Source organism: Gymnogyps californianus, chromosome 2, assembly GCF_018139145.2.
Source record: "Gymnogyps californianus isolate 813 chromosome 2, ASM1813914v2, whole genome shotgun sequence".
Lineage (NCBI taxonomy): Eukaryota > Metazoa > Chordata > Aves > Accipitriformes > Cathartidae > Gymnogyps > Gymnogyps californianus.
In genome coordinates, this window is record NC_059472.1 from 55,182,569 (window position 1) to 55,196,749 (window position 14,181).

At 39.2% G+C, this 14,181-nt stretch overlaps 1 protein-coding gene across 1 annotated transcript in view; it reads right to left on the minus strand.

Annotated features, from left to right (window-relative positions):
* The window catches only part of LAMA1 (laminin subunit alpha 1), a 126,084-nt gene that overhangs the window by 51,581 nt on the left and 60,322 nt on the right, over nucleotides 1-14,181 (minus strand). The window contains exons 10-20 of the mRNA XM_050890870.1: nucleotides 12,860-12,965; nucleotides 12,209-12,369; nucleotides 9,146-9,286; nucleotides 7,387-7,560; nucleotides 5,708-5,809; nucleotides 4,752-4,963; nucleotides 3,327-3,438; nucleotides 2,313-2,423; nucleotides 1,452-1,579; nucleotides 751-837; nucleotides 290-501 (exon numbers count right to left, since the gene is read on the minus strand). Of these exons, the coding sequence (XP_050746827.1) occupies nucleotides 290-501; nucleotides 751-837; nucleotides 1,452-1,579; nucleotides 2,313-2,423; nucleotides 3,327-3,438; nucleotides 4,752-4,963; nucleotides 5,708-5,809; nucleotides 7,387-7,560; nucleotides 9,146-9,286; nucleotides 12,209-12,369; nucleotides 12,860-12,965 (1,546 nt within the window). The remainder of the gene's footprint in view (nucleotides 1-289; nucleotides 502-750; nucleotides 838-1,451; nucleotides 1,580-2,312; nucleotides 2,424-3,326; nucleotides 3,439-4,751; nucleotides 4,964-5,707; nucleotides 5,810-7,386; nucleotides 7,561-9,145; nucleotides 9,287-12,208; nucleotides 12,370-12,859; nucleotides 12,966-14,181) is intronic.

Below are 14,181 nucleotides of genomic sequence, written 5' to 3' on the forward strand. Positions count from 1 at the left end.
TCTGCCAACCCTATATGTAACATTCAAAAGTAGGAAATGTCTACAGCAGGTCACTGGAGGGACAGTGTTAAGCAAACTGATAAGTTTCAGGAATATGAAGTGTCAGACCCTAGCATAATACATTCCTTGGTCAGGCTAAGCCAACCCCATAGTTTTCAACCTGCACTTGCCAGCTCACAACTTGAAGGTTAACCCTTTCAGCAAAGGTGCATATCTCCCCATCCATTCTACTACATGTACACCGCATTTTTGTGTTCTTTAAATTTTGACAGTAATAATAATAGCTTACCACGACAGCTTTTCTCAATCACTGCATCCCCATAATACCCATCAGCACACTTTTCACAGTGGCGACCTGCTGTGTTCCCCAGACATTTCAGGCATTGTCCTGTGAAGGTATCACAGTGACCATCTTCTTGAGGGTTTACATTGCCATTACATTCACAAGGAGCACACGATTGTCCAGGCATGAGTGGATTTCCATAGTAACCATTAGCACACCTGCACCAGAGATTAAAAACTTTATCACCTAGAATGCGGTCATGTCAAACACTCTCCCCACACAAGGGAGTATTTTCTATTGAATTTTTATCTAAAGTGTCTCTGTATTATAAGCAAAGACAAAATGGGAAGGAAAATTTTATTACAAATGTTCTGTACATGTGGTATGAACAACTCAAGGTAAGTAGGATGATGAACAGTTAGTGATGACAATGATACAGATATATTACCCAAAGCTAGTGTACATACCTTTCACACTGAGAACCAGTATAGCCTGGAAGACATTTGTCACAGACAATTCCACCTCCTTCACTCAGCTGGCAAGTAGGACTGAAACTATCAACAATGTTTATGGCAGTCAGTATCAATACACAGAATCACAAGACTTCTACAAACTTTCAATATCCACCCTTCAAGTCCATGCACCTATCTATATAACCATGTAATTGCAAATTTTTCTAGATTAACATCAATGCTTCAAACATTACAATATGTCAAAACAAAGTTATCATTTTCAAAAACTCTTCTTGAGGTTTTTTTCTTTTAAAGGAAAGGAAGATTTTAAAACTTCCTAAAAACCTGGCCCTCTTTCTAGCAAATCTGTCCAATTTCTGTACCGAGCTCCTCTTTTTCACATGCAACACTTCTGTCCTTCTGTTGTTTTCTGAAACAACATGAAAGATAACAGTGATTTTGCTGCCAAGTTCAAGGATAGATCTAAGTATTACTTTCAACCTTCACGTACAAATTGCACCGGTTCACTCAGCCTGTCTTAGCTTAGTCTATACATTTGTCTACCTGGAAAAACAATGTTTCTATGAGATACACTCAGATGAAGGGGCAGGAAGAAAGTCCTTCTCTCTCTCCTTCAGATTTCATTACATTTTTTCTTTACCTCACTTTCTGATTTTGCTGAAGATGCAAAAGAAAATCTCACATAAGCAGCGTACTTGTTTGCAGCAGAACTCAGAGGACATGCACAGGGCTGGCAGTCCTCAGAAGTTCCTTGGGATGGACTTCCATAGAAGCCAGGCAAGCACTGATCACAGAAAGGTCCTGTGGTGTCGTGTTGACAAGCCTGTAAGACATGGAAAAAATCTTTTCGTATTTACTCTTGATGGTTTTTTAGCCCCCGAGGGATAACTGCAGGAGTCTGCATGCAGTATAACATTCAAGGAGACAGCCATGAAGAACAGAGTAGAACTTTGAAAATAAGTGGGTTTTTTTCTGAGTTGTAACAACAAATCCTGATTGTTTCTTTCCTACATTTTAGAATATACTTTACACCACGAAACCAGCCACATTACTTACACACAAACTTAAACATATTTTGCATATTGCACACGTTTGCAGTAACAATTTCTTATGTATTTCTCACTGGTGTTTAGCCATTTTATTTGTGTGACCTTTAAATTTCCAAAGAGATCTGAGAGCTAAATTCTCTCTTCAGAAGGTAATGTGTAATTTCCACTGATGTCAGTCATGGAAGATGCACATATATCTGAAAACAGATATTCACCCAAAACACTGCTTAATTTTGTTCCTTTCAGGAAAAGTTTTATTGTCACCTGCAGCAAGCAAAGTTAAGATTTTTATCAGCCAGTATATGGTGACATTTTTATTTTAGTTTTGATTACTAATGGAGCCCCCTGAACATATTCTGAAGTAAACAATGAAAAGCAAGAAAAATAAACACTTGGTACCCATAGCTTGAAATTTACATACACTGTAAACTTGTCTCCCACAGCCAAAATGCTCTCCTAATTCCTAAATAGATGCTTAAAACACAAACACTTTGAAGGATGACTTACAAAGCAAACACCATGAATATCACACTCAGTTGCATGCCCATTGCATTTGCAGGGTTGACAAATACCTCCAAAGAGTATTCCATCCACACGGTAGTACCCAGGGAGACAGGACTGAAAAGAAACGAGGGGAAAAAAGCAGTAGCATTATATGTGTTAAAAGTACACATCAAAACATTTTCAAAGAGCCCACTTCCGACCACCCACCATCTGACTCATTCACATTGTGGTAACTGAATGCTCTTTCAACTCTATTGATGTCACTGCAGCTCTTTTCTTTTGGTTGTTTTTCACTTGCACTGGATAAAGGGGATAAGAATTAACTCCATAAAACTGTGATTCAGCCCTTTGTCCCCTGGAGGCACATAAGTTAAATACTGTGCAGTTGAATATGTGAAGTTCTTTATTATGGGACAATAAAAAACAGATGTTCTACCTCCTCTGCAGAATCATTAATGATGCTATGGCACAAGGCTTCACACTGAAATTATTTGTCAAAATAATTCCTGCTATTCTGCAGATGGTGCTCTGCCTCCCTAATCTTCTATTCACAGATATATAAGACACCGTCCTGCACGATACATATGACCCTTGTGGGATCTTCCAAAGGCTAGCATTCCTCCCTGCTAAGATTCCTTATTGCCTCCGTAAACCTAATGGCATAAAACAGAAATAAGCTGTACATGATTCAGATCCAGGAAAAGTGCTATTAATGAGTAAGGTAAGCTCAAAACAGCTTCACAGAGCTTTTACAGCTGCTCCTTCTGCAACACTAATATTCTAAAGTGTATCATCACCTTTTAGTGCCACCAAATAGAATTCAAGAAGTAAGTTTAAAATCCCATTTAGTGTATCTGGAAGAAAATATCTACAGCATTGTGTACAGTATAGTAGACAGCATTTCACCACAGAACATATACTTTTATGGCAGTATAATTAAAGGCAGCCTGCCTTTAAAACCTAGATCCTTTCAGATAGGAGATAATTTTGCATACATAAAATGCTGTAAGAGGTTACCTCACATGATATTCCTGTGTAACCTTGAGGACATTCACAGAATTCCACATCTGGTGCTGAAGAAAGATCTATAACATTTGCACTTGCAGTATCCAGGGTCACAGAGTCCAGCCTAGGATCAAGCATGAAAACATCACATCATTTGTTTCCCCAAACTTTATTTTGAACAGGATAGTTTGCTTCTAGGGGAGTAACACTGCTGAGTGCTGCTCCGTGGCAGTGACAGCTGAGGAACAGGCACAAATCTCTGCTGTAAAAAGACTATGATCATAGTCTTATCACCGCATTTGGAATTCTGGGAGTAGATGTGCCCTCCTCCTGTTATCATTATTGTTACTACCATTGTCTCTTCTCCTGTGGAGAGGTTTAAACAAAACCTTCCCCCTCTGTCATGGTATTAGAGGTAGATCAGTGGGGCAGCCTTCTATTACTGTCCTGAAGTAAGATAGCTTTACTGCACCATGTCTAAAATAGACACATATTGCAGGTGGGTAAGTAGTGAGAAACAGCACCAGTTCATTAGTGCTGCACACAACAGAACAAAGCGAAACCTCTTACTGAAAACAATGGCATTTTGCAGCAGAGACAATCTTCTCAGCCACAGGTAAAATGATTTAAATAAATCTTTACAAACATTCCAGAAAGATGAACACACTATCCCTAAATGGACATAAATATCACCACTTCTCAAGGGCACAGAAGGGCACAAAGCAAATTTGGTATCAAGTCCAATGTTATTGACATGAAATGCTACAAAATTAGGGAATGAGGAAGAAAGGCTATTGGTGAGGTTAAGGGAATTAAGTAAATAAATGATGAAGCACTGGAGCTGATACCCTTGAGAGCGATAAGACTTTATTCCTGTATATTTTGGAGAACAGGTAAAACAGAGATCTGTAAGGTCTGATGCAGATACTGCTAATGCTGACTTGAGACCATGGAACAACCAGTTAATCTGTTCCAGCCCAGTTTTCCTGTTAAGCACTCCCTTAGAGATGAGCGTCAGTAACATCTACAAAGACATTAAAAGAAATTACAGCCAACATCTTTACTGGCAGGTTTTCAATAGTCAGTGATGGATTAACTTGCCACATACCAAAAGAAGCATACTGTTGAGAGTTTTGGAGGTTTTTCCCTCTAACAAAGCAGCCATTGTAATAAGGCTTCTATGCAGTATTCCTTTAAAGCAGAAAACAATGTTTCTGCTATCAGATATCTTTAAAATAACCAAATGCCCTTTTCCACACATTCCACATGAATGTATTTTGGGGACAAGACTGGTCTTGAGAAAATTCAATAAAAAAAGTTTTTTTCTAGAAGTTATTAATGTAAAACTTTAGGAATACTGCCACTATGAATAGTGTTTCATACGCACAAAAATAATAGAAGTATACAGATTAATTTGAATATTTTTCTCTCCCTCACCTGTACACAGCTTTTTTGGCAATGTTGTAGTTGGCCCTGATCAGAAGATGGGTAACATTTACCAGAACAGTCATCAATTTTTCCCGGTCTATAGCTTTTTTTGTATTGAAGTCTATGAAATTCTCCGATACAAATCTCACTGCATTAGAGTACTCCTCATATGGCTGTAGTGACAAGCCCGCTGCTCTTGTACTCAAAATCTGCCCATTACCCTGAAATTGAAAGACAGAGAAAACATTTTCTATATTTGCATGCAAATTTTATTAAGCAATTACATTTAATGTCAGATATACATCCAGATAACACAGAAGAGAGACAATCAAACCAGATTTCTTGCATTAGAAAAAAAGTAAAAGGTCTGCATTTTCCATGGCTTCAGGAAGACTACAATCCTATTCTCTTTTGGTTCAGAGACTTCAGAAATACTTGATTTTCTTTGGAAAAAAGAATTAAATTAAATTTCAAAAATCAAACTCCTCTACAAAACAGAATCTCTTTTTTCCTTTGTGCTATTGCTAAGTATGTATTACAAAATAATGCTTTTTTGGAGGTGCCTGGATTCAATATAGAGCCTTACTTTTTAACTGCAACATAAATCTAGAAAAGTAAGCAATCAGCAACAACACTCATCTGTTTCATAAATATAAATCCTTCCAGCTTATTATAGTTTCTTTTGTAAACAGAGCTTTGTACACTTGGTAATGAACACCTCACCTGTTTACACACAGGTTAAAACTTAGGTATTTATCATTTGAAACTAGTATTGTATACCTACAATTTCAGACAAATGGATCAGAAAATCAAAGAAATGAGTAGTAACAAAATCTTGGTAGTAACTTTTAAGAAAGGACTTAAAATTGACAAAACTACTACTATAGAAATATTATTTTCCTTTTTTAACCCTTTCATAGATTCCTAATAATGTCTGAATAGTAACAAACTGAAAAAAAATCCACCTGAATGATGACATCCACACTAGATACTATATCACTGTCCACACTCTCCATTGGAATGTCATAAGATACCGTATACTTCAAGTTTCCGCCAAAAGCTGTGAGCTGAAATAACAAAAAGCAAAGTCTTAACAACACGATAACCTCCAACCAACACAAAGAAGTGGCATGGGGACAGTACAATGTCCAAATTATAGGAGTACATGGCTTACAAATATCACTTTCTAGGGAAAATTTAACATGCTGTATGTATCAGCACAGGGACAGGTGCTGGCTTGTTGCCATGCAGATGGGGAAAGCTAGCTGAAGGCTCTACAGATGATTCAGATAAATGCCCTCATTCAGTGAAACACCTACAGGACTTTCAACAAACAGGAGAGGTTTACACTTGCATCCTAGCCAAGGGGCACAGCATATTGGAGTTATTCACATTCCATATTCCACTGCCGCTGACTACTTCAAAGTACGTTAGAGTAGTACCAACAGTTAGACCTATATTAAATGAATAAGAGATTGGAATTTGAGTGAGTGTGGCCCTGTACAAAACTACTCCTTAACGTTACAATTCTGAGACTTGTTTTCATTTACTGTGTCACCATGCTAAGAAACACGGCTGCATGGGCGAAGAGACTGGACTGAAAATAATTAAAGATGAGGTTGCAAGGTTCCCTCTACTCAGCAGTGGTGAGGCCACAGCTGGAGTTCTGAGTCCAGTTCTGGGCTCCCCAGTACAAGAGAGAGATGGACATCCTGGAAAGAGCCCAGCAAAGGGCCACTAAGATGATTAAGAGCCTGCAGCATCTTTCATATGAGGAAAGACTGAGAGTACCAGGACTGTCCAGCCTAGAGAAGGCTCAGAGATCTCTCATCAATGTATACAAACACCTGAAGGGAGGGTGCAAAGAGGATGGAGCTAGGCTCTTTTCAGTGGTGCCCAGTGACAGGACCAGAGGCAATGGGCACAAACTGAAACACAGGAGGTTTCCTCTGAACATCAGGAAACACTTTTTTATTGTGTGGGTGACCGAGCACTAGCACAGGTTGCCCAGGGAGGTTGTGGAGTCTCCATCCTTGGAGACGTTCAGAAGAAGCTCTCTGGACATGGTGCTGGGCAACCTGCTCTAGGTGACCCTGCTTGAGCAGGGAGGTTGGGCAAGATGACCTCCAGAGGTCCCTTCCAACCCCAACTATTCTGTGATTCTGCTGCAAAAAATGGGACATCCAGAGCTTTAGGTAGTAACCAGGGCAAAAATTAAAGACTAGCTCGTTGGAAAGTAATAAATGCAAAATGGGAGATGGCCAAGCTAAGAGGAATTTAATGGTCCTATCTACTGTATTGGACAAGGTGTGAAGGGTGTAAGCTTTGGGATAGGAGCCAAGACTATGGGGAATGTGAGCATATAAGTTAGTAACAGTCAAGACAAAAAAAGAGAGATCATTACTGTGTCAAGGATAGGCAAAGAAGGAAGTGGGGAGATGAATGAGCTCAAAGAGCAAGAAGAGGGTACTGGGAATGTCTGGCCAGGAACACTATGATTTGAACAGCAGAGATAGATTGAGAAGCCTGGTAATATTGGGGTTTATGTGTAATTTTTAATTACAGAAACTATATATTTAGAGCAATATGTTATGATTAAAATAGAGAAACTATGAAGGAGTTTTGACTCTAGCTGAGAACTTACTTTATTTCCTAGATATGTCTCAGGTGCTGACCAGTAATAAGTATGTTTCAGTACTTTCACAGCCTCAGTGTTGTTAATACTTATTTGACGGGGTCCATCAAATTGGCTTCGCTGAGGTTGCACACTCCTTGCATTATACAGATCAGTAACAAGCCATCCAGTCATGTCTGATATCTGCAAGAAAGAACAGTAATATTAATGGAGTCAGGCTTTGTGTCACTGAGAAAGCAGTCACTAAACTTAACCCCTCCCTAGATATTCATTCAAACTGATGGATCTGTAACACTTTCATTAGCCCAGTCTGACATCTAATACATGCAAATATGCCACTTCAGACTAGGATTGTCTCTACCTCTCCATTAGACGAGAACAAAAATATAAGTGTGATTTTCATCCTCCCAATAAAATTATCATTATACCTATATAATTCCCTGAGATAGAATTACAGAATTTCAAGGGCTTTGAGGTCTATTGTCCCCATTTATAGACAGGGCTGAGCTGCAGGAAAGTTAAATCCACAGTCCCAGAAGAGGGAGCAAGATGAGAGAACTTTGTTCTTCTCACTGAAAGAGTTCTATACAAGCACCTTAGAATTTCAGTCAATTTGATGTGTTTTCCTCTCTTTTTATTGGCACACTGTGCTGGTTTTGGCTGGGGTAGAGTTAATTTTCTTCATAGTAGCTAGTATGGGAATATGTTTTGGATTTGTGCTGGAAACAGTGTTGATAATTCAGGGATGTTTTTTATTATTGCTGAGCAGTGCTTACACAGAGTCAAGGCCTTTTCTGCTTCTCACCCCACCCCACCCCAGTAAGCTGGGGGGCACAAGAAGTTGGGAGGGGACACAGCCGGGACAGCTGACCCCAACTGACCAAAGGGATATTCCATACTATATGATGTCATGCTCAGCATATAAAGCTGGGGGAAGGAGGAGGAAGGGGGGGATGTTTGGAGTTACAGCGTTTGTCTTCCCAAGTAACCGTGACATGTGATGGATCCCTGCTTTCCTGGAGATGGCTGAACACCTGCCTGCCAATGGGAAGCAGTGAATGAATTCCTTGTTTTGCTTTGCTTGTGTGTGCGGCTTTTGCTTTAGCTATTGAACTGTCTTTATCTCAACCCACAAGTTGTCTCACTTTTACTCTTCTGATTCTCTCCCCCATCCCACCAGAGGGGGAGTGAGCCCGCAGCTGTGTGGTGCTTAGTTGCCAGCTGGGCCTAAACCACGACACACACAAAACAGGGGACTAAAGTGTGTCTAGCTCTGCAAAGATACGGAAGGAATTTGGTGGAAAAATAGTGTCCCCAAAGCCCGCTAACTCAAGAAATGTCTATTCAAAAGACAGTGATATTTATAATCACTCTGTTTTCTAAGAAAGAGTATTGGCAATATTGCCAGAGGTCACTCTAGCCTTGCCCAATAGGTATGAGAGCAAGGAAACAGGTTTGGGTTTATCTCTTCAATATGCAAAGAAACTTTAAGAGCACAAGGTCAGAAAAAATGCATTTTTCCAGTACATTATCGCAGCCTTCACTACCCAATGCATCTGGTATTACTGCAAGCCAGTGGGACCAAAGCCTGCGCTGGGAGGTCACACTGACTACCTCAGAGCTGCCGAATGACACTGAAAATCCATTCCTCTGTAAGGAGACACATGCCAGAATTTGGAGTTAACTTGGGCACATGTCAAAGAGAAATACAGTACATTTTGCAGCTGCCTGAGGAAAGAATATAAGGTCATGGACATAACATAAATACCTGACTGATGGGCCATGTTAGGCTGTCACAGACATCAGAAACCCCAAAGCAGAAACACTCTGTGCAGCCCTGAGGATTTCTTTCTTGCAAATTGTAGAATCCTGGTTTACAGAGATCACAGTTTTCACCTTCTACGTTTTCCTGTCAATGGCATATAACATTTGTTTCGCATCAGCATTATTATGGTAACAAATACAGTGGATTAGATGGGATTTAGGCATAACAGCATTCAGAAGGTTATAAAAGAAAACAGATTTCAGCACAGCAGGATTATTGAATAAGACTCAGAGCTTAAAACTAAAACTGATTGGAAAAATTCATCAGCATTTGCCAGTTCTTCAAAATCTAAACATGCCTTGGCAAGGGCTCTATTGCAGTGAAATTTCAGCACACAGGCAGGGTTTGAAAAGCTTCTGCCAGCTTGCCAGTCTGCTTCTCTCATAGCTTGAATTTGTAGATTGCTCTGGAGAAAAGCTCCCATGTTTACTGAATCCAGATGGTCTACATACAGCATAGCTCACCTTTAAGGCCAGGCTCCTGGAGCTACCACAGCCAGCTTCAAGACAACAGTTCCTCAACCATCTATTAATACTTATACCGTGATCCCCACCACTGCTGCCACCTTCTCCTGGAGGAACACCACGTACACTTATGCTAGCTGGCAGCTCTTCCTCCTAATATGCTCTGGCTAAGGTCCAGAAGCTCCTACTCCAGAAGTAGAGGTGCTCTACTCCTTTAGCTCCTTTCACTGGCCTGCTGCCTCCTTACCATGCAAATTACGTAGTTCAGAGCATACTGCTACATACCGCTCTCAACATAGTATTAACAAGGGGGGGGGGGAAAATCCAAAGCAGTGCAACCAATTTTTTTCTTGCAAAATTTGTACAGACAATATGTAGTTATTCATTAAAAAAGTTTAGACAATTGCTGCTGACAAGCAAACCAGTAGAGAAAATATTCAGTAAATGCCCACGAAGCTGTGTAAATAGTAGATCTCCGTGGGTATTTCTACACAGTAAGGTACAGAACATTTCCTGCTGCCAGGGACAAGATTCTGATCATGTCCTAGCTTTATATCAGGACAAGACCTGGACGCACATCACTCCCCCATCTCAACCTTTGGTTTCCACTATGGGAAAACTGCACTACAAAGGTAAAGAGAAGTTTACAGAGCACCCCACAAAGTTCCCTGATACTTATGGTTAGGACACTAGGACTGCAGGGCATACAGTGAAGCATACCTGTCTTGCTGTTTTGAGGAGGCCTGTATGAGCTCTGCATTGCAATTTGAAATACAAAGCTTGTGGACCAAATTCTGCTTTCAGAAGCAGTTACCAGGGTAACTTTACTTCAGCCAAAAGAATCACTCCAGATTCCAGACTTACATCAGATTTGGTCCCATGGAGCAAATTTCAAACTCACCAGAGAGAAATCTGAGACCTTTGGTGGCAACACGACCAACTGTCTCTTCTTCTGGACCAGTGTTTGGCATGTCAAGTTTACATAAGACCTCTCTAAACAGGTAGGTTATGTGCTTTTGTAAGCAAAGTACAAACTGTTCTTGCAAACCACATGAAAAATTTATGATCCCCAGCTCTGATTCAAAGGCTGAGGATGACTGCTTTCTATTTGTTAATATCCAAACTTGTGAAAAATCTCAGGCAAAGAGTCTCCTGAGATAATGAGATTTTAAAATCTTGGATTTTTACAGAAGTAGTATTTGTATGCTCTTTTCAGCTCTTTTATTTTTCAGTCTTCAGGATGCACTTGGATCACGCATTTAACTCTGCCTCTGTAACATTATTAGACAGAAATTATTATTTATTTCTTAATGAAAAATAAAAATCTGTTGATCACAAAAGATCAACTATTATGAAATTCAGAGTATAAAAAGGAATAGCTTGCAGTACTGTGTTCACAGAAACTGCATAGGCTTAGAAATCCTGTCTCCTTCATTTGGTATTTGGAGCACACAACTTTTCTCCCTCCTTCCTTTGACCTCTATAGGTGGACTGCTGGCTGGTGACACTCTCAGTGATCTGGCCTAAAAATTTTGTATGCCAGGCTCATGCACACAACAGCATGAGGGGACAGTTTCTCATTCAGTTTATACCAAAATTTTCACCAGTTAGCTGCATCGGCTGATATAGCGTTACTCTAGCTCAAAATCAGGCAAAATGGTTGTATCTCCTTTTTTGTATTTAAATTGGCCATTGGAGCTATTTCTTTCTTCCAGACTCTGCTTGTTTATATGTTTGATATCTTGGATCAGATAAATTACGCAAAAGCACTAAGAAGTTTCAGAAAAATTGTCAAACAAACCACGTTTTTTTTGGCTCCTGTTCACTGTCATACTTGGCAACAAATACATAAACTACTAGCTAACGTTTGGTTCAGAAAATTTAAGTGTAACTTCTTTAAATATTGACACACAGCTTTGTAATAAAGTTCAGCAGAATCTACAGCTGGAAGATATTTCAAGGGGTTTGGATATTTACCAAAAAATAAAAGAAGGCTGCAAAACTGCTCTCTTTTGAAACATTTTTTATGGTTTACATTCTACAATCAAATAATTAAATCATATTTCATACATACATCTAATGTAATTCTTCCAATAGTTCTTTCCAAATGCATGCTGTTTCTTCACACAAAGCAGATGTTATAAACACATCCTTTCTTTACAAGAAATCAGTGCCTTAAAGAGAAATATCAGCTCATCCCTAAAACCAAACCCAGCTAGGCATACTGTCATTCTCTCTGTGATTCTCCCTCACACTCACATAAGCAGTTATTATTTGATTTTAATGTCAGTCTGGCCCATTATTATAGAAAATGGTGTATCAGTAACATACAGAACTATTCAACATAAATGATCATATTTTTCAATACAGAGAATAGTTAGTAATTTTAAGTTCTAGGTTGTCAGGTATACAGTTACACCAGGTTACTTCCTATAAAAGAAGTGATCTCTCCAGTTAATGAAGTAATTGCCCTTATTAAAAAGGAGTTTACAAATCAATCCACAGATTTGATTTTAAACAAAAATGACAGTTAAATACTCACTTTGCAAAGACAAGGTTCTGTGCATGGATCTTCATTAATGCTACCAGTCAGGCTGCAGTTACAACGCAGGCAGTTTGGATAGCCCCGATACCCAAATGCACAACGATCACATTTTTCTCCTGTGTAACCTTCTCTGCATTGACACTGACCTGGCCAAGTCCCTTGAAAAGCAAAAACAGAGAAACAAATAAATAAGAGCAGGCAGTAGGCTGGATTCAAGATGTCTCAGAGGGTGCAAGTAATTTTTTATTACACTCCATGTTATATTCCACAAAGATACTTGGCATAGTGTCAGTCTCACCATCTATTTTTCATGTTTAGAGTACCAGTTGCACAGAAACTAGAGCAAAATGGATTTTGTGACAGCTGTAACAGCATTCATAAACAACAGTGTTAGATCTCAATCCTTCACATTATTTTACATAGTCAGAGCCTGCCATCCCCACATAAGAACACATTCAGGGACCTGACATACATTAAAATCCTAAAAGTATGTTATGCTTCACCTCTCCTTCCTAAATATTTACCATTGTTTTGAAGTGGTACCTAACTGGCAGCCATTCACAAGTAGATAGTGTTCCCTCAAACTTCAATGTCCAGAAATACAGCCAGGTTTGAAGTTTAGAGAAAAGGCACTTCCCACCCCCTTACCACGCTGTGAGTCAGAATGGTGCTCATCTTTAACACAGTCAGAACTCAGAGCGCCGAACGGGTCGCAGCCACAGGGATAGCAGGGGTGATCCTCATAGGGAGAAATCTACAAAACAAATGTTCTCTGTCAAATTCTCAAATTATTAACTGGGAAAAGTAAAATTGCATCTGTTTCTTGTCTGAGATGACCAGAACTAATACAAATGAAGACTGGAAAAGCTAATATGCAGCAATAGATCAAGGGACTAGTTTAATTCTAGCAAACAGAAGATCAGGGGATTGCAACCTAGAAAAAACTTAAATGTGGGAACAAAATTTGGTCTTCAATAGCACAGACGAAGGTATAGTAACTGCTAATGGCTGGAAGCTGAAGCCCAACACACTCAGCATAAATAGACATTTTTTTAATGTAACAGCAATTAACCACTGTGATGGTTTGCCAAAGATTATGGAAATGTTTAAGACAAGAATGGATGCTTTCTGCAAAGATACTCTGGTTCAAAGAGGAAGGAAATGAAAGAAATCCTTGGCTCTGTGTTCAATGGGAGGATAGATCATCTATTCATGAAGATTCATTCTGACTTCATGATCTATACATCTTTGAAATATAAGGCAATGCAATTCTTACGGCAAGGATTTTATTTTCTTTCAGGGAAAATTTTCCTTTGAGGTGCTTCAGATGTAAAGCAAATCAGTAATGACCTCTAGATACACATTTATTGGCTACGAGTTATTGAAGACTTTTCTTCAATGCTTCTTACAGCAAGTGAATCAGACAATCTCCAACTCCAGTTTACTTCTTTGGATGAGCTGTACCTGCTGTCTAACCATACTCCTACAGACTCACCCTTGCTCTCTGCACCAATTTATGCTGGATTTCTAAAGCATAGGTTTTCCAAAATATGCATGAACCTGCCAAAGCAAGACCTTGTGGAGTAGAAATTTCCTTCAGTATGTCTCATTATACAGAGACCTCTAACATTGCAGGAAGTTCATATGTTTAACTCTTAGTCACACCTTAACAAATGTCTTTTGCAGAGTTTAGGTCATTTTCCCAAAGAGTGACACTTGTCAATAAACTGGAAAGTACACAGGCTCAGAGAGCACATGTTCTACAATAATCATGTCAAGAAGAAGAATATTTGTTGCAACATCTCATGAGGCAAAGAATCTGATCTTAAAATCATGTAATGGTCCTTTTTAACACTGGTTGAAATGGGCTGATATAGGATGGTACATAATTTTGGTACTGGACAAGCGTTTTGTTTTTCTCTGAAAATTTTGGTGGTATGTCATCTATTAAAACAAAACAACTCTATAGT